Source organism: Gorilla gorilla, chromosome 1 (genome assembly GCF_029281585.2).
Source record: "Gorilla gorilla gorilla isolate KB3781 chromosome 1, NHGRI_mGorGor1-v2.1_pri, whole genome shotgun sequence".
In the NCBI taxonomy this organism is placed as follows: domain Eukaryota; kingdom Metazoa; phylum Chordata; class Mammalia; order Primates; family Hominidae; genus Gorilla; species Gorilla gorilla.
This window is the reverse complement of record NC_073224.2, coordinates 197,176,738-197,199,279: the sequence shown is the minus strand read 5'-3', so window position 1 is coordinate 197,199,279 and position 22,542 is coordinate 197,176,738. Positions and strand designations below refer to the sequence as shown.

Genomic DNA, 22,542 nt, shown 5'->3' with positions numbered 1-22,542 from the left:
AGGCTGGAGTGCAATGGCGCGATCTTGGCTCACTGCAACCTCCGCCTCCTGGGTTCAAATGATTATCTCGCCTCAGTCTCCCGAGTAGCTGGGATTACAGGTGCCTGCCACCACACCCAGCTAATTTTTGTATTTTTAGTAGAGACGGGTTTCACCATGTTGGCCAGGCTGGTCTCGACCTCCTGACCTTGGGTGAGCCACCCACCTCAGTCTCCCAAAGTGCTGGGATTACAGGCGTGAGCCACAATGACCAGCCTTGTTCTTTCTTTGAGACATGGTCTTGCTCTGTCACTCAGGCTGGAGTGCAATGGAGCAGGCTTGACGTCCTGGGCTCATGATCCTCCTACCTCAGCCTCCTTAGTATTGGGACCACAGGTGTGCATCACCATGCCTGGCTTTTCAAGTTTTTTTTAGAGATAGGGTCACCCTATGTTGACCAGGCTGGTCTTAAACTTCTGAGCTCAAGTGATCCACCGGCCTTGGCCTCCCAAACTGCTGGGATTACAAGCGTGAGCTACTGAGCCTGGCCTAGCTTCTTCTTGATGCCTTTTCTCACACCTCACATCCAATCCATCAGCAATGCCTGTTGGTTCTACTTTAAAAATAGGCCCCCAGACACCCCTGACAATCCACCACTTTCCTTTTTATTTGTTTTTAGAGTTGGGATCTTGCTTTCTTGTGAAGGCTGGAGTGCAGTCGGGCGATCATAGCTCACTGCAGCCTCGAACTTCCAGGCTCAAGCGATCTTCCTGCCTCAGCGTCCAGCTGGGACTACAGGCACGTGACACGTCTCCTGGCTAATGTCACCATACTCTTTCTTGACCAATCTACACCGCCACATTGGCTTCCTTGTTTTTCCTCCACCTTGGACCCTGACTTGTTTTATTTTCTACCACTAAGGGTTTTACACACACACACACACACACACACACAATTTACATGTGTTATCTGTCTCTCCTACAAAATACAAGCTGTATGAAGGTGGGGACTTGTTTTGTTCACTGCCACGTTCCCAGCACCAGGCACTTAGCTGGTGCTCAGTAAATACATATTGCTTGACGGAAGAAGTGAACACTCATGTGCAGGTTCCTACACTCAACGCCCTGTGGCATCTCAAGCACAGTAAAAGCTCTGGACCTAGTACCAGGGATGTAGCCAGAGGAGCTGAATCTCCATTTCCAGTGTTTCCTAGAGTGTGTCTTCCTGCACAGGGAGGCCGAGACACAGGACACTGAGGCCAGACGGCAGAGCAGGAAGCATGTGGCTGACATAGGGGTGACGTGCCAGAGCACTGCTGACCGCTGCTCCCTGCCAGAAGAGGATTAACAATAATCCCAACCATTCACCCAGAGCTTTACCGTTTACAAAAGTGTTGTCACATCCGATATTGCATCTGGGCCATACAGCTGCCCCAGAAGGTGAGCAGAGGGAGGACTATGATCCCCATTATACAGATGACAACCCCGAGGTGCTGAAGGTTAAGTGTCTGGCCTGTGGCTGCACAGCAAGTGGTTGAGCCAGGTGCCAAGCCAGGCCTTCTCGTCCCACACCTGCCACTGGGTCCTGCCTAGAGCAATTTTTATCAAGTGAGACCTTTGGGACAGAATGGGCAAATTTCCACTGTCTGAACAAACCAAGTAAAAAAAACCATGAATCATTTATTCTTTGGTTGTCTACACAGACACTTAAGTACTGTATCGCTGTCATGCAGCGGCCTGTGGAGGCCCCTAGGGGTGGCTGGGCCTGTGTCCTGAGCCCTTAGCCAGATCCAGGGGGTGCGGTGTCTGGTCATGTCCACTCCAAGAGCAGTAGCACCATGTAGAAGGCTGTGAGCAGGGTCCCCTCGGCTGAGTGGCAGACATAGGCTCACTGCTCTGCAGCCCCGAGGGGCTGGCCAGCTCAGAGTGCAGGAGAGTTCCTCTCCATGGGTCTAGTCACCCATCCATCTGACCTGGACACTGTCATAGCTCATCCTTGGGCTTCAATTCACTGCCTGAGAGAGACCCTTGTGCAGGTTCGGGGGGGCCCTGCTGGGCATCCAGGGGCTGCTCCTGGGAGAGGTCCATCTCTTCTGGGCTGAAGAGCATCTTCACCAGGTCATCTGCCTGCACCCTGTCCTGCAAGGACAAACCCCTGTCCATTCAGAGAGGCCTCCGCTCCAGACACTCGCTATCTCTCAGCTGCTACTTCCCAGGGGACAAGGAAGGTTCCTTAATGGCCCCAGGCTCATCTCCTTCCCGGCAGGTCCTACTCTCTGGACAAGGACAGCTGAAGTGGGGCCCAAGGAGGGAAGCAAGAACTCAGCATCGCTCCCTGTCTTGACCTCTTTCCCCACCTGGATCCCGTTCACAGCAGGCCCAGGGAGGACAAGGCAATGTGACCATAATGACAGGGCGTTGGAGCTGGTGTCCCAAGTGCTCCTTTCGTGTCTCAGCCACTGGCAATGGGATTTGGGGAAGAGAAAGGCAAACCAAGGGCGCTCTGGGAACGGGTCACCACAGCACCAGCTGCTCTCACCCGCTCGCTGTGTCGAGGGTCCAGGGTGAACCACAGGGCGATGGCACAGCGCTGCCCCCTGGTGACAGCCTTCACTCCATGTGGGTTTTCAGTGCCTGAAGAGAATCCCACGGCTCTTCCACACTGAGGCTGCACCTCTGCCTAAGGGGGACAGAAAGGGAGGGGGGTTGCACAGGACAAAGACTGTAATCCACTCTCAGAAGAGACATGGGCTCATTAGGGCTCACGACGGAGGGCAGCTCTTCAGGTTGGCTTCCCTAAGGCCAGAACTAAAGAGAAAGGGTGACTGGTTAGAGGAGTGATGGACACGTCTCAAAGCCCCTCTGGATGGGGGAAGGGTACCGCTCACTGGGAAGCCCAGTTGGTTATTTTTGTCCACTGCACTTTGGGAACATCAGCTGTAGAAAACAGACTTTTTATCTCCCAGGGACAAGGACAAGGGAGCACTCACCGTCACGGTCTTGGCATCCAGTTCAGTGAAATAAAAGTTTCCGCCATCGAAGTCCCCATTTAGGTAAAGGATGGCGCTGGGAAAGGCAGAGACATCTCATCATGGGCCTTCCCTGCCTCCCTTTCCCCTGAGCCTTCACCTCCAGGTGCTCTCAACCAGCAGCGGGAGGGTGGCTTTGTGTGGGAGGGAAACCTTTAAGAACCTATACTGATGCCGCACAAACTCCACCTTTCCACTCTCCACCCTCGCCTTAGAGTCCCCTGTGCCCACTCACACTACCGTTCTTGTCACACCACGATATGATTCCCTCTTTGCCTATCTTCTTATCCAGCGGGTTTGGGGATAAAGGATTGGACTCTGGGAACAGCTAGCCCCAACCAGTGTGTGTGTGCTAGGGTGGGGTAGTAGAGTGCAGGGCACTGTGGGGCCTCTGAGGAGGGCACAGACCTCCTCACCCTGCACCTGCCCCGCACTCACCTGTAGTCCCGGAAGGTGTAGGCTGGGGGCTCTTTGACACATACGAGGGTCTCGGCATTCAGGATGCAGTTGTCCACGTGGACTGGATGACTATCATCCTTCCTCTCTGCCTGGACCTCTGGGGCCAATGTCACACATGTTAGCAAGGGAAAACCTTGGGAGACGGCATAGCTCTCTTCTTGGCAGGGGAGGTGCTTCCCAAAATGTGTTTGAGTCTACGGAATGCCCAATGAACTAGGGGGGTGTCTTTGGCTAAGCCACAAGCCTAGGGGTCAGGACAAGTCTGCAGGCTTTCTAGGACAGTTCTTGGCAGAAGTGAGCAGGGTGTGGCAAGCAGGAATGAAGGGCTCCAACCAAGGGCAGATCCTGGGCAGAATGGCACAACCCTGGTTTGTAGCTGGACTTTACAAAATACAAAGGCCCAGGGAAGTGAGAATGAGGGGTCAGGAAGTGGGACGGACACAGGGCAGAATGGGTCAGTCCTCCATCAGGACTGCAGGAGATGGGGCTGAGTGGCAGGAAGCGGGGCAGAGAAGAGTTGGCTAGCAAAGGGAAAGCATGAACTTCAGTGGGGCTCTGGGGTGGGGTGGGTGGAGAAACCATGCAGGGAGAAGGTCACGAAAGGGAACAGACCGGGCTCACTGTCAAATGCCAGGCAGACCACGTCTTTCCCCAACGCAAACCTTTGGCATGCTCTGTGTAGGCACCGTCACGTCGTGGTGGGTGCCTCCTTCTCCATTCCCACTTGTCCAGCCAGTCACCAGGTCCTGTCCATCCACCTCCTGCACCTTCCCGGGGCCTCACTTCTCCCTCCTCCCACTGCCACTTCCTGAGTTTAGGGCTTTGCCCTTGTCCACAGAGGTCATTGCTGACCAGCTTCCCTTTTTGGTTTGAAACCTCTCCGCACACACAGCAGCAAAATGAATCCTTTAAAAGTCAAGGCTTCACTGCTTGATGAGGCCTCCTGGCCTCCTGGCACCTGTGCCTGTGCTCTCCCACCGGGGGCTTGTGACACACCCAGTTGTGTGTCTGACTGGTCCCTTTGGGTGTGCCCAGATTGTGACAGAATTCCAAACATTCTGAGGCAGAGGAAAGCCCTCTGATCTGTGCCACCTACCAATGGCTGTCACTGCCAGGGGCCTGCTGGAGGCTCCAGTATGACAGAGCCAGCTCTGGGCCACATGGGATCCTTGCAGCACTGGCTGAACCTCTCCCCTTCTTGGACATGCAAAAGGGCATGTGGGTGGGCGAGGGAATGAGGAATAACCTCCAGGCCACTCTCACTTGTAAATCACGAAGCTCTCTCACAAATTTGGTATTTAACAATTAGTAAAAGAGAATCTGCCACATAGCTATGGTTGAGCTAAAGGATAAAAATTCCCTTGAATGTAGCTCTCCAGGATTTGGCACCTTTCTTAGTTCCCCTGACTACCGGGCTGCACAATGCCTCCACTCCTGTGCAAGCACCGTCCCACCACCCGGAGTATTCCGTAATCGTATTCATCCTGCAAAACTGCCATTGCTTCCTCTGGGAAGCCTTCTTTTTGTTGTTGTTGTTGTTGTTGTTATTATTTTTGCTTTTAACAAGCCCTTCTGTTGAGGGCTGTCTTTCAACAGATGGCAGCGAGGGAGCTGCTCAGCTATGTATGAAATCCTGACCCGGAGGCAGGTCCTCTACGAATGGTTTAGCGCCAGCTTCCCCATGAAAGTGCGTTGTGTGACGAGTGACGGGTGGCCCCCTTTCTGGCTGCACCCCGTTTCCCTCTGGGAAGCCTTCTTGATCCCCAGGTAGGTTGACTATAACTTCCTCCATGCTACTGTGGCATGCATCACACTGGGATGCCACCCATGTGTTTACATTGGTTCCCCAACTGAAGAAAAGGGACCACATCCTATTCTCTCTGTGTCTTCAGCATCTAGCACAGAGCTGAGGTGCAGCATGCGGGGGCGGGTGCTGCAGGGGTGATGAGGCCCACCTTCGATGGCAGTGCGGCACACCAGATGAGAGTAGGAAAAGTAGAGGGGCGTATCCAGGCGGAAGTAGGACTCCATGATGCGCCGCACCTTCTCCGTCACGTTGTAGTACAGGTGGGCACTCTGCAGAGGAACTCTGCCTTCTTGCCCCAGCTGCCAAGGAGACAGATGGTCAGCTGCCCTCAACGACTGATATGGTTTGGCTCTGTGTCCCTACCCAAATCTTATCTTGTAGTTCCCATAATTCCCATGTGTTGTCGAAGGGACCTGGTGGGAGATGACTGAATAATGGGGGTGGATCTTTCCCGTGCTGTTCTCATAATACTGAATAAGTCTCACGAGATCTGATGGCTTTAAAAAAATGGCAGTTTGCCCGCAGAAGTTCTCTCTTTGTCTGCTGCCATCCATGTAAGATGTGACTTGCCCCTCTTTGCCTTCCACCACGATTGTGAGGCTTCCCCAGCCACATGGAACTGTAAGTCCAAGTAAACCTCTTTCTTTTGTAAATTGCCCAGTCTCGGGTACGTCTTTATCAGCAGTGTGAAAACGGACTAACACAACGCCCCTCTTTAGGCCGCCAGAGACAATGAGTACCAGGCCCATCCCACGTCCCCACACCCCCACTGAAGCTGCAGCCTCTGCTGCCCACGCCCCATACCCCTACTATATTCCTCTTCCTCCTATCCTTCTTATCTCTCTTTATGAGCACACTGTGCATCATGCACAGAAGCACAGCCCTCTGGAATCAGCCTTTCTAAAGAAAGCATTCTCATAGCTTTGGCGAACAGTCTTATCCTGCTCACTTTGTTTTGATTACACTCGGTCTAACAGGATTCAAAAGTGAACCTCACTCAACATAACTCATCCTCGCTTCCTGGCAACAGGAATGTTGGCAGGTGGACCCTCTTCACCTTTCCTGCCACCAGCCCCAACTCTTCCTCAAAGCCTGAGCTTCCCCCTTCCCCACCCCTTTCTCCACACTCTAGAATGCCCAGTGTTGGTCTTACCTTGAGGGCTTTGAAGACAGTGACACCATAGAACTTTTCATTGGGAGTATGTGGGGAGGTCTGACCCCGGTAGCCATCTCCTGAGGTTGCTGCCACCTACAAGGCCCAAAACACAAGGTGATGTTAGCCAGGGCAGCTGAGGGCTTGAGAAGAGGTGGTCAACTGTGGCCAGGAAGAGGAAGGCGAAGGCTACCACCCAAGGGGCACTTGGTGGGGGGATGCTGGACCCTTGGGGGAAGGTGCAGTCACTGGGCTTCCCTTACATTGGTCAGTCTCTGCAGCTCCTGACACTCGTGGTCAGAGATTACGCCATCCATCACCACCCGCTGGGAACCATTCAGGAGTTTGGAGTTCATGGTGAGACTGATGCCTTCATATAGCAGGGGGCCACCTGCAAAGCAATGACAAAACTCTAGCTAAATCTAGCAGCAGCTAGACCAAAGACTCTCCATTGGATATTGCCTCCTCGTCACAAATAGAAATTCCAGCTGTTTCCTTTTCACCAGCAAAATCTCCCGCTAGGTCATTTTCAAAGGTAGAATAGTCCAGAGGACAGAACATAGAGCTGAAAGATGAGATTCCCAGTCCCAGCTCCATGACCAAATAGCTGCTGGCTTTTGGGCCATGACACACTCTTGAGGAAACATCAGAAACACAATCCTAAAACATGAGCTTGGGAACGAGGAAGAACTGACTTTGATTCCTGGATCCTCCATTGATTAGCTGTGTGACCTTGGCAAGTTACTTAACCTCCCTGAGGTTAATTTTAATTAATTAAAATGTTCTCATCTGTCAAACAGCATCTACCTTATATGTTTGATGCCAGTATAATGTTAAGAACAAGGAAGGCAAGTTAAAAGCTTAGTGCAATATTTGGCACATGGTAAGTCCTCAAAAGTTTGGCTACCATGATATCATCATCATTATTCATTTAAAATAAGGATCTTGCAATCTGCATGACTCACCTCTCAGTTATAAGAATCAAGAGAAATAACAAAGTGAAAGTGGTCTGAAAACAAAGGAATGCTGGACAAATTCTTTTCATACGCTAATCTTGTTTAATTAACCACTGTTAATTTAAGCAACTATAGGGCAAAGGTCAACATTTCTCTCTTACAGTTCTCATGGTGTTTCTCTGTGCTAGGGACATACTAATACTAGAGACTCAGTTCAACTCCACTTGATAACTGAGGCCTCAGTGTGTACCAGGAACTGTGCCAGACAGGTTGAGAGATGAATCCTAGAAGACAGTACCTGTTCTCTAACAATTATGCAAATAACTAGCATAAGACAGACCATAAATGCCCTAAGAAGTTCAAAAGAAAGGAGGGGACTCCAATCATCTGGGAGGTTAAGAAAGGCTTTACAGCAGGGCACAGTGGCTTATGCCTGTAATCCCAGCACTTTGGGAGGCCAGGGCAGGCGGATCACAAGGTCAGGAGTTTGAGACCAGCCTGGCCAACATGGTGAAACCCTATCTCTACTAAAAATACAAAAAAATTAGCCAGGCATGGTGCCACATGCCTGTAATCCCAGCTACTTGGGAGGCTGAGGCAGGAGAATTGCTTGATGATCCCGGGATGTGAAGGTTGCAGTGAGCCAAGATTGCGCCACTGCACTCCAGCCTGGGCAACAGAGCAAGACTCCGTCTCCAAAAAAAAAAAAAGAAAGGCTTTGCAGGGTGTATCTCAGATGCCCTCATGGGCAGGGATGGTGGGAAGCATACTAGGAGAGCCAGGCATAAACACAGACTGGTGGGCAGTGGGTGGGCTCACGGAACAAAGTGCAGTCCTGTGTGAAGAGACGGTGTAAACAGGACAAGAGTAGAACATTCAGTTAAGGGGCAGGCACGGAGGATGGGTCAGAGGCCAGTGTCTGGAAGACTGGCCTAGCTACCTTGTGTGGGCAGGGGCAAGGACAGGCCAGATGGGGAAAGGGTGGGTGCAGATAGGAGGTGCCAGGGCCTGAAGGAAGCCTGAGGCAATGAAAAACGGAAAAGGCTGGGGAGAGAGCTGAGAAGCACTGCAGAGCAGAGCCACAATCAGTAGGCCTTCCCAGCAGCTTGCAGAAAACGGGCACAGGAGGAAGAGGAGCCAAAGGAGGCCTGAAGGCGTTGAGTCTCAGTAAAGGGACAAATGGTGAAAACCGGGAGAAAACAGTTTGGGAGTGGGGAGACAGGATGAGTTAATACCTATGGAAGTGGACAACACTAGTCACTCATGTTTCTGTGACACAGAAGTCTCATTTCTTTCTTTTCTTTTTTTTTAAAGATGAGGTCTTGCTATATTGCCCAGGCTGGATTCAAACTCCTGGGCTCAAGCGATCCTCCTGCCTCAGCCTGCCGAGTAGCTGGGATTACAGGTGTGCACCACTACATCCTGGAGTCTGATTTCTGAGCCAAAGGATGATTCTCAGTGCTCTTTCCAGCTGAAAGTCCCGCTGGTGAGTTAGGAAGGATGTCCACTGAACTTGCACCCTAAGGGTGGCTGGCTCATGGTGAGCTCTGCAATGCTGGGGTGGAGCGCTGCCTGGCAAATGTGGGGTGACCTGCCTGGCTCCCTGACAACAGCCAGACATGCCCCTATTTCTGTCCTCTCACCTTCCCGGGTCAGTCTGCTCACATCCAGTGACTCCTTGGTCTTCTCTTCCACAAGGGTCTCGATTTCCTTCATAAGGTTCCCAATCTCCTGGGAGATGCGTACGGCTGTTTCCCGTTCTGACCTATGAGCACAGCCGCTCTGAGGACTGCATTCCAGGGCCAGCCCTGGGCTCCACCCCGACTTCCCAAACTGGACCTGCCCACCCCTTGCCAGGAGTTCACATCTGCCTGGGCTCAGGAAGCCTCAAGTGCTTCATCAGACTGATCCAACCATGCAGTTTCTTCAAGGTCCTCACTTCTGTTTCTCTTGCAATCTCTTGGGAATCACTTCTTCTGGAGTCCATGAATCCTAATAGGTCAGGAAGAAATGAAAAAGGTAAGATGATCTACTTAATCTTCTAGGTGTCTCAATGCATAAAATAAGGCCCACAGGAGTAATCCAGCTTTTATCACCCTCTTCCTTTCAGGAGACAAAATGGGAGGTTTCCACATCTAAGTCCCTTCTAGCTGCCCAGTGTTCCCCTTTCATCTGTCTCTCATCCCTGCCTTGCACAGATCCCAGGCTAGGCTCAGCCTCCAGCAAGTTTTCTCTCAGAATCGCACAGTGTTCCCCTCCTCCCCATTCATCTCTCTCGCTCACTTTTTCCCCGCTCCCTTCCGGCTCCTGTACCCTAGCTCACCGGATCCACAAAGGGAATTCCAAAAACATCATAAGCGAAGAAAAGCAGTTCTTTTTCCAGTAGGCTTCGCTGTCGGTACTCCTTGGCACTCTGAGGGTAAAAAAGCAAACAAATCCCCCAGAACTCAGCCCTGTCTTTTAACCTCTGGGAGTTCCCCTCCCTGGCACCCCACACTGATGCTCCCATGTGACCTGAGGCCTCCTCTCCCTACCAATGCTGTCTGTTCCCCAGTTTGAGACAAAAGTCTAATTTCTGTGTCCTCTGCCTGGCACAAGCAACAGTACCTCTGAGGTACTGGAATAACCAGCCTTTCCTTAAGGGAAAAAGCCCTGCTCCTCCCCCATCCCAACCCCCCATTAGTCTCTAGGACAGATAATCTGATGATTCTCAAAAGTGGAAATATTCTTCAAAGGAGAATTCCTTCTTGACTTCTACAGGAGTCCACAAAGCAGGAAAAGGAATCAGGCATTAGGCAACTGACATGTTATTCATTTGATCTTTAATAGCCACATCTGAGGTTGATACTAGTATGCTCCTTCTACAGAGGAAGCATCTGAGGCACAGAGGAGATGTACCACTGTCTAAGGTGACACTACAGGACACGGGAGAGCAGCGACCTACAGTCAAACCCAGGTCTTCTGTTATCTTTTTCTTTTTTTTCATAGCAGAATGTGCATTTGGACAGACAAAGCTGGGTCTTTACAGTCCTAAAGCCCATGTGCTTTCTGCTCTGCCACCTGCCTCCTCTCAGACCCTAACCAGACCACACTCCTCCCTGAGGATAAGCAGCTAGAGGGGAGGGCCTGGCACTCTGGCCTTCCCACATGGACTCCCAGGCAAGGCTTACCCAGGGCAGGGAAACTGAGTACTTTCCGGGGTCAGATCTTTCCCTAGGTGCCCTGCTAATCTCCAAGCAGCAGGAGGAGGAAGGAAGAGAAAAAGGAGACATCAGTTGAAATAAAACATGAGGCAGTTCAAGGAGGAATTAAAGGAGTCAATGAATCCTATGTCATCTACTATATTTACCTAAGAGGAAGAGAGACGTTTTCTCTTCAGGAGTTTACATTACTGGCTTCTGTCACCAAGTGCTATGTTATCTTATTTAACCCTCTCCAATGACCCTATAAGGCTGCTATGAAGCAAACCCCACTTCCATCTTTATTCATTCGATGCTGATTTACTGAGTGTCAGCCATGTGTCTGGAGCTGTGCCTGCACTGGGTCCAAGCAGGGAACAGATTCCGGTCACCACTGACTGGCCACAAGCCACTGCACAAGTTACTTCATCTCTCAGATGCTAACAGTCCTCATCCCTAAAGTGGGAAGAAGAGTGCCGACCTTGCAGGGTGGCTGTGATGATTAAATGAGATGATGGATACAGCCCACCCCGCACAGAGCTTCGCCTGGACAGCAGCTCAACAAATGTTAGTTACCTTCTTTCCAAAAGGGGACTTCTAGTTAAAAATGCTAGATTGGCCACGTGGGTTTATTTCCCCTCACTCCCCTCAGACTCCCCCTAATGCCCATAAGGAAGGCAGGGAAAAGGTATTAACCAAACAAGACAAAAGAGACTGGAAGTGCCATCTTAAAGCCAGATGGTCACCATCTAGTGGCTAAAGAGGACAACTACAATGACAACCCACACAGGAGGGGCAGCAAGAGGCTGTTTCTACTGGAGGCTCTCAGACTCCAGAGCTCGGAAGAAGAGCCTGGGTGTCTCCCTTCAGCGCAGCAGTCTTTGTGTTATACAGATATTTCTCCTGGTTTTGGAGAGAGACAGGGAAAATGCTGAAAGATGGGAGAGAACAAACAATGGCAGGAAGAAGAAGAGATGGGAAAGAAAATGGAGACAGAAAAGAGGTGAGCAGAAAAAAAACACCCAGTATTAAGTGAAAAATGATAGCTCTTGGCCAAATAATATCGAGTGTCCAAGTTAGGGGTGCCAAGAGGGGAAAGAATATGCTCACCGCGCAGTTCTGCGGGACTCAGAGAATAGACTTCTGGGCCCAGATAACGCTAATTGAGGCTCCTGTGTACTCCCCACACTCCCTCCCTGTGCTCCCTTCTCCTCTGAATAACAAGCCGAGTGACTGAACTCACATCTGGCCCCGACACTGACATCTGGCCCCTGCCCTGCATGCACAGCACCGACTCCCCTCTGCTACCCCACTCTTCTGCCCTCAGGTCTGAGTTCAGCTGGCAGCTGTCATAACAGAAGGAAGTCTCTCACCTCACGGGGGCCGATGGATCTGGTGTGTTCTTCTCCAAGCATAGCTGCATAATAGGCCAAATTTTGGCTCATCACCTCGTCATTGGGGAAGAAGAGAAGATAGGTCTTGGCACATTCAACAGCCTGTGTATAATTCCCAACTGCAAAGTGGAAAGAAGAATGGCTGAGAGGAAAGAGTCAAAAGGAAAGAATAAAATCCTAGCACCAGGGACCACTTAGTGTTCAATCTCCACAAAGCTTGAGGCAATGGCAGCATGACAAGCTGGTGCCTGCTACTTAACATCATGGCCTGATTTCAGGGGCAGGAGTTAAGTAATATACATAGAATGTGTGATTAATTTTAAGGTGAGGTGGTCAATGTCCTCAGGGCTGCCTAACAATGAAACAGAAAAGAATCAGAATTCTCTGCATGCCCACATCTTTTAAGATTCACAAATAATTCCAATACCCCTTAATATTTTGCCTCAATACACTCAATCATTAGATCAATTTCCCTGTCTTCCTACCTTCTTGTTTCTATAGATTTTCAGAAGACAGGGAAGATTACAATAGCAGATTGTCTCTTTGGCAAAATAGTTCTTGTTGATATTTGTTAGTCATCTCAACTCAACTGTAAATATTGTATACTCATCAATATGTTTGTAATGCTTAGTACACAGTAGGGACTCTGCAAAGAGTTGGTTTTCTGGGTATTAATTGGCAGCCCCACAAAAGCATCAGTGCTATACCAGGGAGAGGGCTAGCAAATGTCCTCTGAGCTAGTTTCAACTGTGGCATACCCTTATTTTGCTATTAACTTTAATTCAAAAGCAAAAATAGATTATAAGTTATAGAAGGGACAAGAGATGAGGTCCTAAGTCTCCCTCCCCCAGCTTTTTGGGTTGCTGGTATTGGCTTCCTAGGCCAGTTGTTTATAACAAACTACCCAGGGATCACTTGGCATGGTGCCTCCCATAGCTACTGAAATAAGCCAAACACCTTGAGGAAGTAAGTGGCTGTAATCCCTGCCCACCTTGCCTTTAGCTTCTTAGTTAGCCAGCAGAGAAAGAGGAAGGAAAGTAGGCCTTACTGTTATAGTAGGCAAACTGCAGATAATTATAATGCGATGGGAGGAAGTCTTCAAAGGGCTTCTCTCGACTTGGGTGGGAAGCAAGCTCCGTGACACAGTTCTGCTTACAGCTGAGGACCTGGATGTAATGATCTGAAAGGAATCAAAGAGAAGGAATAACTATGAGGTCACTCTTTAGAACTCAAATTCTGGTTAAGATGAACAAATTCAAATGGAAGCAATTTTTCATCAGCTTCTCAGATTTAATAAATTGAGGAATGAGGGTGAAGAGTCCCCATTTATATTATCAGATGGTGACCTTAGAGTCCCAGGAGGCCTGGCTGAAGGTCTGGCTCTGAACTGCACGCACCTGTGATGGCCTGGAAGAGGTCAGCATTGTACTCAAGGTAGTTGTAGCCATCGTAGTCATAGGGCCCTTCGCAGAGGGCACGGCACTCCTCATAGGCCACAAAGTATTCTTGCAGCGCCGCCTCTAGGTGGGGCACAGCTTCCTGTGGCTGTTCCTCTGAGTAGAGTCGCACTCCCAGTCGAAATTCTTGCTACTGGGAAGAAGGAGCACTCAAATGCAGGCCACAGAGGAGGAACCCTCTCTCCTTGCCCTCAGCCACCTTCACAGGGGTCCTAATTTCCTGTTCCTCAGGTTATGGATGGAAAGGGGTGACCTGGGTACCACTATAAAATGAAGGTCTTTTGTAAATGGTCTTTACAAAATATTTAGCTCTGGAAATTTAAAAACATTTAGCTTTTTTTCTTTTTTTGAGACAGAGTCTCACTCTGTTGCCCAGGCTGGACTGCAGTGGCACAATCTCAGCTCACTGCAACCTCCACCTCCTGGGTTCAAGTGATTCTCTTGCCTCAGCCTCCCTAGTAGCTGGGATTATACTGTGCCCAGCTAATTTTTGTATTTTAGTAAAGATGGGGTTTCACCATGTTGGCCAGGCTGGTCTCCAACTCCTAACCTCAAGCAATCCTCCCACCTCGGCCTCCTAAAGTGCTGGGATTACAGGTGTGAGCCACTGTGCCTGGCCAAAATCATTTAACTCTTAATCTAGATGAAAGATATCTAGGAGTTCATTATGATTTTCTTGTTCTTTTCTTCCCCCCTCCCATTAGTGACAGATTCTTGCACTTTTTTTTTTTTTTTTTGAGTCGGAGTTTCACTCTTGTTGCCCAGGCTAGAGTGCAATAGTGCGATCTTGGCTCACTGCAACGTCCGCCTCCAGGGTTCAAGCAATTCTCCTGCCTCAGCCTCCAGAGTAGCTGGGATTACAGGTATGCGCCACCATGCCTGGCTAATTTTGTGTTTTTAGTAGAGATGGGGTTTTGTCATGTTGGTCTGGCTGGTCTTGAACTCCTGACCTCAGGTGATCTGCCCGCCTCGGCCTCCCAAAGTGCTGGGATTACAGGCATGAGCCACCGTGCCTGGCCCAGGTTCTTGCACTTTTTTGTAGGGCTAACAGTTTTCAAATAAACACAACTTACTTTTTGTTTTGTTTTGTTTTGTTTTGAGACAGACAGCCCAGGCTGGAGGGCAGTGGCATGATCTCAGCTCACTGTAACCTCCACCTCCTGGGTTCAAGTGATTCTAGTGCCTCAGCCTCCTGAGAAGCTGGGATTACAGACATACACCACCACACCTGGTTAATTTTTGTATTTTTAGTAGAGACAGGATTTCACCATGTTGGCCAGGCTGGTCTTGAACTTCTGGCCTCAAGTGATCCACTCACCTCGGCCTCCCAAAGTGCTGGGATTACAGGCATGAGCCACCATGCCTGGCCGACACAACTTACTTTTTTGTGTGTGTGTGATGGACTCTCGCTCTGTCACCCAGGCTGGAGTGCAGTGGCACAATCTCGGCTCACTGCAACCTCCGCCTCCCGGGTTCAAGCGATTCTTCTGCCTCAGGCTCCTGAGTAGCTGGGAATACAGGCACACACCACCATGCTCAGCTAATTTTTGTATTTTTAGTAGAGACAGGGATTCACCATGTTGGGCAGGACGGTCTCGATCTCCTGACCTTGTGATCCGCCCGCCTTGGCCTTCCAAAGTGCTGGGATGACAGGTGTGACCCACTGCACCTGGACACGACTTACTTTTAAAAGTCATTCTTTTTTTTTTTTGACTGTTGCTCTGTCACCCAGGCTGGAGTGCAGTGGCACAATCTTAGCTCACTGCAACCTCCACCTTCCAGGTTCAAGCTATTCTCCTGCCTCCATGTTGAGTAGCTGGGATTACGCGTGCGTGCCACCATGCCTGGCTAATTTTTGTATTTTTAGTAGAGATAGGGTTTCACCATATTGGCCAGCCTGGTCTCAAACTCCTGACCTCAAGTGATCCACCCACCTCGGCCTCCCAAAGTGCTGGGATTACAGGTGTTAGCCACTGCGCCTGGCCTAAAAGTCATTCTTACATTGTTTCTAACATTCCTATTTTATAATTAAAATGTAAGGAACCGTAAACTCTCTATAAAATGCTATATCATCATAGACAGTCTCTCCTTTGGAACTTTTCCTGCTAAACAAATAGAATAAGAACATTGAGGGATACTGTAACATTTATTGCAGTGAAAATCAAAAACATACATGACCAAAAAAATGTGACTAGTGAATTAATATAGTCTCTGCATAAGATGGACTATCATGCAGCCATAAACAATTATGTTTTCAAATAAAACTGAAGACATGAGAAAAGACTCATGATAATAATGTTAGTTAAAAAATGATGATGGGGCTGGCCATGGTGGCTCACACCTGTAATCCCAGCACTTTGGAAGGCCAAGGCAGTAGGATCGCTTGAGGCCAGGAGTTTGAAATCAGCCTGGGCAACACAGTGAGACCCCGTCTCTACAAAAAATAAAAACAATAGCTGGGTGTGGTGGTGCATGCCTCTAGTCCCAGCTATTTGTGGGGCTGAGGTGGGAGGATCACTTGAGCCCAGGAGGTCAAGGCTGCAGTGAGCTATGATCACACCATTGCACTGCAGCCTGGACAACAAAGTGAGACCCTGCCTCAAAAAAAATAAAAAAGATGATAAAAAATGCATACATGATATAACACCAAATTAGATGAAAAAAATTATATACGGAAGACTTAAAAAATAGGGCAAAATATAAACTGGTTTTCTTAAGGTGGCAGTATTACAAATGATTACTTTTTATTTTATACTTACCTACATTTCTACAATGTTATACAATGAACATTTATTACTTCTGTAATGTAATTAGAAAACAACCTTAGTAATGTCATTAAAAAAAAACAAAAGAATGCATGCCTGTAGTCCCAACTACTCAGGACGCCGAGACTAGAGGGTCTCTTGAGTCCAGGAATTTGAGGTTACAGTGAGCTATGATCAAGCCACTGCACTCCAGCCTGGGTGACAGAGCAAGACTCTGTCTCTAAAATAAATTTAAAAAGAAAGAGAGAAAGAAGGGGATAAAGTTTTTTTCACCATATGGGGTTGAGTCTCAAGATCCTTGAAGTCGGCCTCCTTCACTCCAGACATGGTTTGGTAATAGTCTAGGTTCTGCCGCATTTCCATGTGCTCAGGATTGCCCACGAAGAAGGTGTGTGCTGCAGCAACAGCTTTCTCCAACTTGTTGATCTAAGAATGAAGCATGAGAAGGTAGATAATGCTCACATCCAAACTCTGAACGTTTGTGTCCACATGAGCAGTCCACATAAACAGGAAATCCCTGCCTCCCTGAGCCCTCCACTCAGCGTGCCCAGCCCCTGCCAGCCCCAGGAAGCACACCTATTGCAGGAACTACCCACGACAGATTAGGAGCACAGTGCCCTGGGCAGATTTGTAGCTCTTTCCCAAGTCAGATTTAGGGGTTCCCCAGATTACAGGAAGTAGCAATGTTCCATTTTAAAACAAAGGTCATATTGTATGGGGAGTGCTGTGAAAGACTGACTGCCCACATAATATGTTTTCATGCCGGGTGCGGTGGCTCAGGTCTGTAATCCCAGCATTTTTAGAGGCCGAGGCAGGTGGATCACTTGAGCTCAGGAGTTCAAGACCAGTCTGGGCAACATGGTGAAACCCTGTCTTTACAAAAAATACAAAAATTACATGGTACTATATGCCTGTAGTCCCAGCTACTCTGCAGGCTGAGGTGGGAGGACGCTTGGGCCTGGGAGGCAGAGGTTGCAGTAAGCCAAGATGGTGCCACAGCACTCCAGCTTGGGTGACACTGCAGGACCCTGACTCAAAAAAAAAAAAATACATATATATATTTCATGAATCAAATGTAATGCCTGAGCTGAAGAAATTCTGTGGCTTCAAGGATTTAGGGGTAGAGAAAAAAGAGCAGCTAACAGACTATGCCTAAGAATTTTCCTAGAAAAATTTTTTTTTTTTGCATAAAATAAAATGAAGAATTTTTGAGACATTTAGGGAGAAGGTGGATGGCTAAAAATTCTAAGGTCCTTTACTAAGTCCAGACACAGTATTTTCTGACTCAAAGCTCAGGGCTCATGAGGTTCAAATAGCTCTAAGAAATCTGAGGGGGTGGTCGGGGGCGGTAGCTCATGCCTGTAATCCCAGCACTTTGGGAGGCTGAAGGGGGCAGATCTCTTGAGGTCAGGAGTTTGAGACCAGCCTGGCCAACATGGTGAAACCCCGTCTCTACTAAAAATACAAAAATTAGCTGGGCGTTGTGGCGCACACCCGTAATCCCAGCTTCTTGGGAGGCCGAAGCAGGAGAATCGCTTGAACCCAGGAGGCGGAGGTTACAGCGAGCCGAGATCACAGCACCATACTCCAGCCTGGGTGACAGAGCGAGACTCTGTCTCAAAAAAAAAAAAAAAAAAAAAGAAATCCAAGGGGGAGAAATACGCTACAGACCACAATGCCCACAGCAATGGACTCCAGCATGTCAAAGTAACACAGGTTTCATATATAGAATCCAACCAAATAAATCACTGATGATCTAGTAATTAACTATGTGGACACTGGTATCAAAGAGACCAGCCGTGGCCAGGCACGGGGGTTCACGCCTGTAATCCCAGCACTTTGGGAGGCTGAGGCGGGCGGATCATGAGGTCAGGAGTTTGAGACCAGCGGATCATGAGGTCAGGAGTTTGAGACCAACAATAGCTGGGCGTGGTGGCATGTGCCTGTAATCCTAGCTACTCAGGAGGCTGAGGCAGGAGAATCGCTTGAACCCAGGAGGCGGAGGTTGCCGAGATCGCACCATTGCACTCTAGCTTGGGCAACAAGAGCGAAACTACGTCTCAAAAGAAAAGAGGGCCGGGTGCGGTGGCTCACGCCTGTAATCCCAGCACTCTGGGAGGCCGAGGCAGGTGGATCACAAGGTCAGGAGATCCAGACCATCCTGGCCAATATGGTGAAACCCCGTCTCTACTAAAAATACAAAAATTAGCCGGGTGTGATGGCACATGCCTGTAATCCCAGCTACTCGGGAGGCTGAGGTAGGGGAATCTCTTGAACCAGAAAACCAGAAGTCAGAGGTTGCAGTAAGCCGAGGTCGCCACTGCACTCCAGCCTGGCAACAGCGAGACTCCATCTCAAAAAAAAAAAAAAAAAAAGAAAAAAAGAAAGAAAAGAAAGAAAGAAAGAAAGAAAAGAGACAGGCCAGCAGCACATCTGGGCTTAATGACTCACTGACTGGCTGGGCAGTAGACAAGATACTTAAAGTTTACTTTCTAAACTCAGTTTCCCTAATCTATCATCTGGAGATAGCATTCTCTAGCTATCTCCTAGCATTGTTGAGAGTTCAACGAGATAATATGCAGCCTGTAATTACATGGTGCTGGGCACAGATTAAGTGCTCAATAAATTTTAGGTGGTATGATTAATATGCTAAGAAAACTTATTTTCTTATCATTGGTACTAGTAAAGGCACACTAAAGGAGTCAGCCCTGGTTAGGTGACCCAAGGTAAATAACTCCCTATCTCTGTACCTCAGTTTCTTTAACTGTAAAATTAGAAATTTTCTCAGGTCTGTCCCTTTCATGGAGTTACTCTAGCTCTTGTGTCTTTCAGCGCTGCTCCTGCCTTTCTCTGTTCTCCCTCATGTCCTCACTCCTTTCTCCACCCCCAGCCTTCTTTACTCTCTAAGCACTGAGGTACTTAACCTCCTCTCTTGTGGACAAATGTCTGTCTCCTAATCATGTGCCACCACTTTCTCCTTCTTCCAAGGCTCATTCACCATGGCTTCCAGAATAAGCGTTTTAAAACCCAAATCTGAGGATGGCTCCCTGCAGTCCGCAGAATTCTCTTCCAAATCTGGCCTCACTGACTTTTCTAGCCGCCTCTCCTACTACTCCCCACACACATCTCGACATTGCAATCACAACAGTTCATTTTTTTTTTCCTGAACACATCATGCTTTGGTTCTACTTTTCTCTCTATCTGGAGGAGCCTTCTTTCCTCTCCCCCTCGCAATACTTAGGACAGGCTTCAATATTACCTCTTCTTTGAAGTCTAATTTCTCTGAGATAAAGCTAGAGTCTCCCTCCTTTGTGCTCCCACAGCCCTAAGTATATGCCCTTGCAGTAGCCCTTACTACAGTAACTCTTAACAGCAAAGTAAGACAAAGCAAAGACGTTAGTCGAGAATTTAATTACTTGTACAAGAACTGGAATGCAGTAGGTACGCAATACATGTTTGTCAAATAGTTTTAGAAAGTGCTATGATGAAGCGACATAACCAAAGACATAACGCAATTATTTTGATTTCAAGTCCAGCGCTCTTCCGAGTAACTAGGAAAAATGAGGGGAACTGTGTAGGCAGAATGCTGTGGAGGGGAGGAAATCTGAGGTCCCCAAGAGTCTCTAAGTCTCTCTTTAGATCGAATCGAAGGTCTTTTAAACTACAGATATAACAGATATAATGCACAACTCTTTCTCCCCCCACCCCCAATACAGTGGGACTAATAACAGCATCTACCTGACAAGATATTGTGAAGATTAGGGCAAATGCGTTAATAAATGCAAACTGCTTAAAATAGTGCCTGGAAGTATGTGCTGGCTATCATCATCATCATCATCGTCACCATCACCACCACCAAGCAAGCCTGGAACGCTCCAAGCCCAAGTGTACACTTGGACACATGGCACTCTGGCATTCCGAAAAATACTCATTTTCTTTGTAAACCTGGCAGACTAGCCAGAGGGTCCCCCCCCCCCCCCACAGAAAGGGCCAGGCAGCCCCTGCTGGCGACGTGGCAACCTCACATCCTGAAAGAGAGCTGCTGAATCAAACAGCAGGAAAAGCACCACTGGAAAACCAACCGGAAGGGAGATATTGTAGACCGCTACTAGCTTCTCACTCGGACACTTACAATGACATCAGAATGGGAGACCCAAACTGCCGCTTTAATTCCTTCCAGGAGATTTCCCAGGGAACAAAATGGCCATGAGTTTTGCTTGGCCTGTGCCCTAACCCCAGGCTGGACCTTTGGGGTTAGCATCTGCCCATGCGAACTGGGCGAGGAAGGTCTCCTGCCAGGGAGCAGCTCTCCCCGGCTCCGAGGAGAGCTCCCCAGCCAGGAGGCCACTTTCCCCTCCCTGCGGACACTTCCCCGATCCCCCAAGCTCCTCAGGTCCCCTGCAACACTCCTCTCCCCAGAAGGACCCCGGCCGCCTGGCTCCAGGCAGGTCTGCACCTTGAAGTAGGCGACCTGCAGGTAGTTGTAGGGGCTCCGCTTGCGGAACTCCAGCTCCATCTCTTCGCTGAGCGAGTGGGCGGCCGGCGGCCCGAGGCAGCGGCGCAGGCAGGCGGCGCGACGCAGAAGGCCCCCAAAGAAGCTCAGGTCGCGCAGGGCGGCGGCGCCCGAGGCCTGGGCCGGGCTGGGGGACCAGTCGGGGTCCAGCTCCCACGGGAAGTCGGCGGCACACTGGGTGCGGCAGCGCAGGCGAAGGGCGCGGAGGGCTGCCCGAGAGCGCAGCGCCCGTTCCATGCTCAGGACCACCCCGGGCCAGTCCCCGCGCGCGTAGGCTGCGGTCCCCTCGGCGAAGAGCAGATCAGGCGTCACCATGCCCCATCCTGCCTCGGACTCGACCTCGGCTTCGGAGGCAGCGGCCACGACAGCCAGCAGTGTGGTCAGCAGCTTCAACGCGCGTACCGCCATCGCTCCCTCAGACCTAACGGGACCGCCAGCCACCCGCCACCGAGGCCGGAGTCCTACCCCCGCCGAAGGCCCGCCCCCGGGCGAAGCCCCACCTTCCAAGCCGGGCGGCGCATGCCCACGAGGCTTGCACCGCCTCTTTTCCTTTCAGTCAACCCGGATCCCCCCACCGGCCCTCAGCGAATCCCGGCGCGTCAGCCGGAGCCCCGCCTCCGAGCTCAGGCCTTGCTCAGTCGAACTGACGCCCAGTAGACAAGAAAGACGGAAGCTCCGCCCACGCGCCTTTATGCGCAGGCTCTTCCTACTCGCACAGCCCAGGGAGTGGGGAGGATAAGGCGCTGTCATGGAGGACGCCGCCGCGCCGGGGCGGACCGAGGGGGTCCTTGAAAGGCAAGGAGCGCCGCCAGCTGCAGGCCAGGGAGGTATGCGGGGCGGGAATCAGCAGGGGGAAGTCAGCCCCCACGAGGCAGCCGGTCTCGGGGCTCCGCGGGAGGCCGACGGCGGGAGCTCACGGCTTGTGTTCCTGGGTGTGTGTCGCAGGAGCCCTGGTGGAGCTCACCCCGACCCCCGGCGGCCTGGCCCTGGTGAGCCCCTACCACACCCACCGGGCCGGGGACCCCTTAGACCTCGTGGCGCTCGCAGAGCAGGTGCAGAAGGTGAGGAGGCGCGGCCGGGGCAGCGAATAACCATCTTCGTTCACGTTGTGCTCTGCGTCTTTCGGCTCAGACCTCACTACCACCTATGGTGGGGGTGGCATTTGCTCTTGTCTTCATTTTACAGACGAGTAAAGCCGACTGTCATTGTGAGTCGGTGGCCTGATTCGAATGACCTTCTGGGACCAAAGGTTCCTTTAACTGCAACTTGAGTGCCCATAATCTTCCTTCGTGGGAAGGTTTACACAACACTTTAGTGTTCATTATTTCATTTGCACTTTAGGACAGCCTTGTGAGGTAGGCAGTACAGAGTTATTCTTCCCATCTGACACAAAGAAAAGTTCTTCGGGAAGTTTCAAGGTCCGCTTATTTTAAGCTGCTTCCCATAAGATCTTTGTTACCTGAGAGTTTAAACATCTTCTAGCAGGGCAAGGACTCCAAGTTTAGTCCTCATTAAACACCGTATTCCCAAGCCCAGTGTTTATATATGGATGGCCAAAATAAGTCAAATAAGGAGGAAATGTGAAATAATGGAAAAAACACTGGAAGTTTGGACACATGAGTATTAATCCCACTTTTGATACTAACTTGCAGTGCGACTTAAGGCAGATTACTTCTCTCTGGACCTCAACTATTTTATCTGTGAAGTGAAAGGTAGGAGAGCTCCAAGATCTAAAGTTTTGTCATTATTCAATGAAAAACCAGATTCCTTCTTATCTCTTATCAAGACTTCCAGTTGTACACCCTCTTCAGTGTCCACAGATGGAGGGTCCTGCTGTTTTAAAGATTATCAT

General features: G+C 49.9%; 2 protein-coding genes across 2 annotated transcripts in view; one reads left to right on the top strand and one right to left on the bottom strand.

Moving 5' to 3' along the window:
• Positions 1 to 1,638: 1,638 nt before the first annotated feature.
• On the bottom strand, positions 1,639 to 21,369 carry P3H1 (prolyl 3-hydroxylase 1). The gene is made up of 15 exons (XM_031013136.3): positions 20,634 to 21,369; positions 16,451 to 16,603; positions 13,353 to 13,542; positions 13,004 to 13,135; positions 11,935 to 12,074; positions 9,706 to 9,795; positions 9,322 to 9,374; positions 9,026 to 9,147; positions 6,690 to 6,817; positions 6,427 to 6,522; positions 5,422 to 5,572; positions 3,446 to 3,563; positions 2,969 to 3,044; positions 2,518 to 2,658; positions 1,639 to 2,117 (listed from the first exon to the last, which is right to left on the bottom strand). The coding sequence occupies exons 1-15, from the start codon at positions 21,096 to 21,098 to the stop codon at positions 1,962 to 1,964; spliced, it is 2,211 nt and encodes a 736-aa protein (XP_030868996.3). The 5' UTR covers positions 21,099 to 21,369; the 3' UTR covers positions 1,639 to 1,961.
• The window catches only part of C1H1orf50 (chromosome 1 C1orf50 homolog), a 12,600-nt gene continuing 11,380 nt past the window's right edge, over positions 21,323 to 22,542 (top strand). The window contains exons 1-2 of the mRNA XM_031013139.3: positions 21,323 to 21,517; positions 21,636 to 21,751. Coding sequence (XP_030868999.1) covers positions 21,439 to 21,517; positions 21,636 to 21,751 — 195 coding nt within the window. The 5' untranslated portion in view covers positions 21,323 to 21,438. The remainder of the gene's footprint in view (positions 21,518 to 21,635; positions 21,752 to 22,542) is intronic.

Excerpts from the sequence above, each read along its gene's own strand:
- P3H1 (XM_031013136.3), bottom strand. The coding sequence starts at position 21,098 with ATGGCGGTACGCGCGTTGAAGCTGCTGACCACACTGCTGGCTGTCGTG. Across the intron at positions 16,604-20,633 it reads TGCAGGTCGCCTACTTCAAG|ATCAACAAGTTGGAGAAAGC; the intron begins GTGCAGACCTGC and ends CTTCATTCTTAG. Across the intron at positions 2,659-2,968 it reads TGGATGCCAAGACCGTGACG|GCAGAGGTGCAGCCTCAGTG; the intron begins GTGAGTGCTCCC and ends TGTCCCCCTTAG.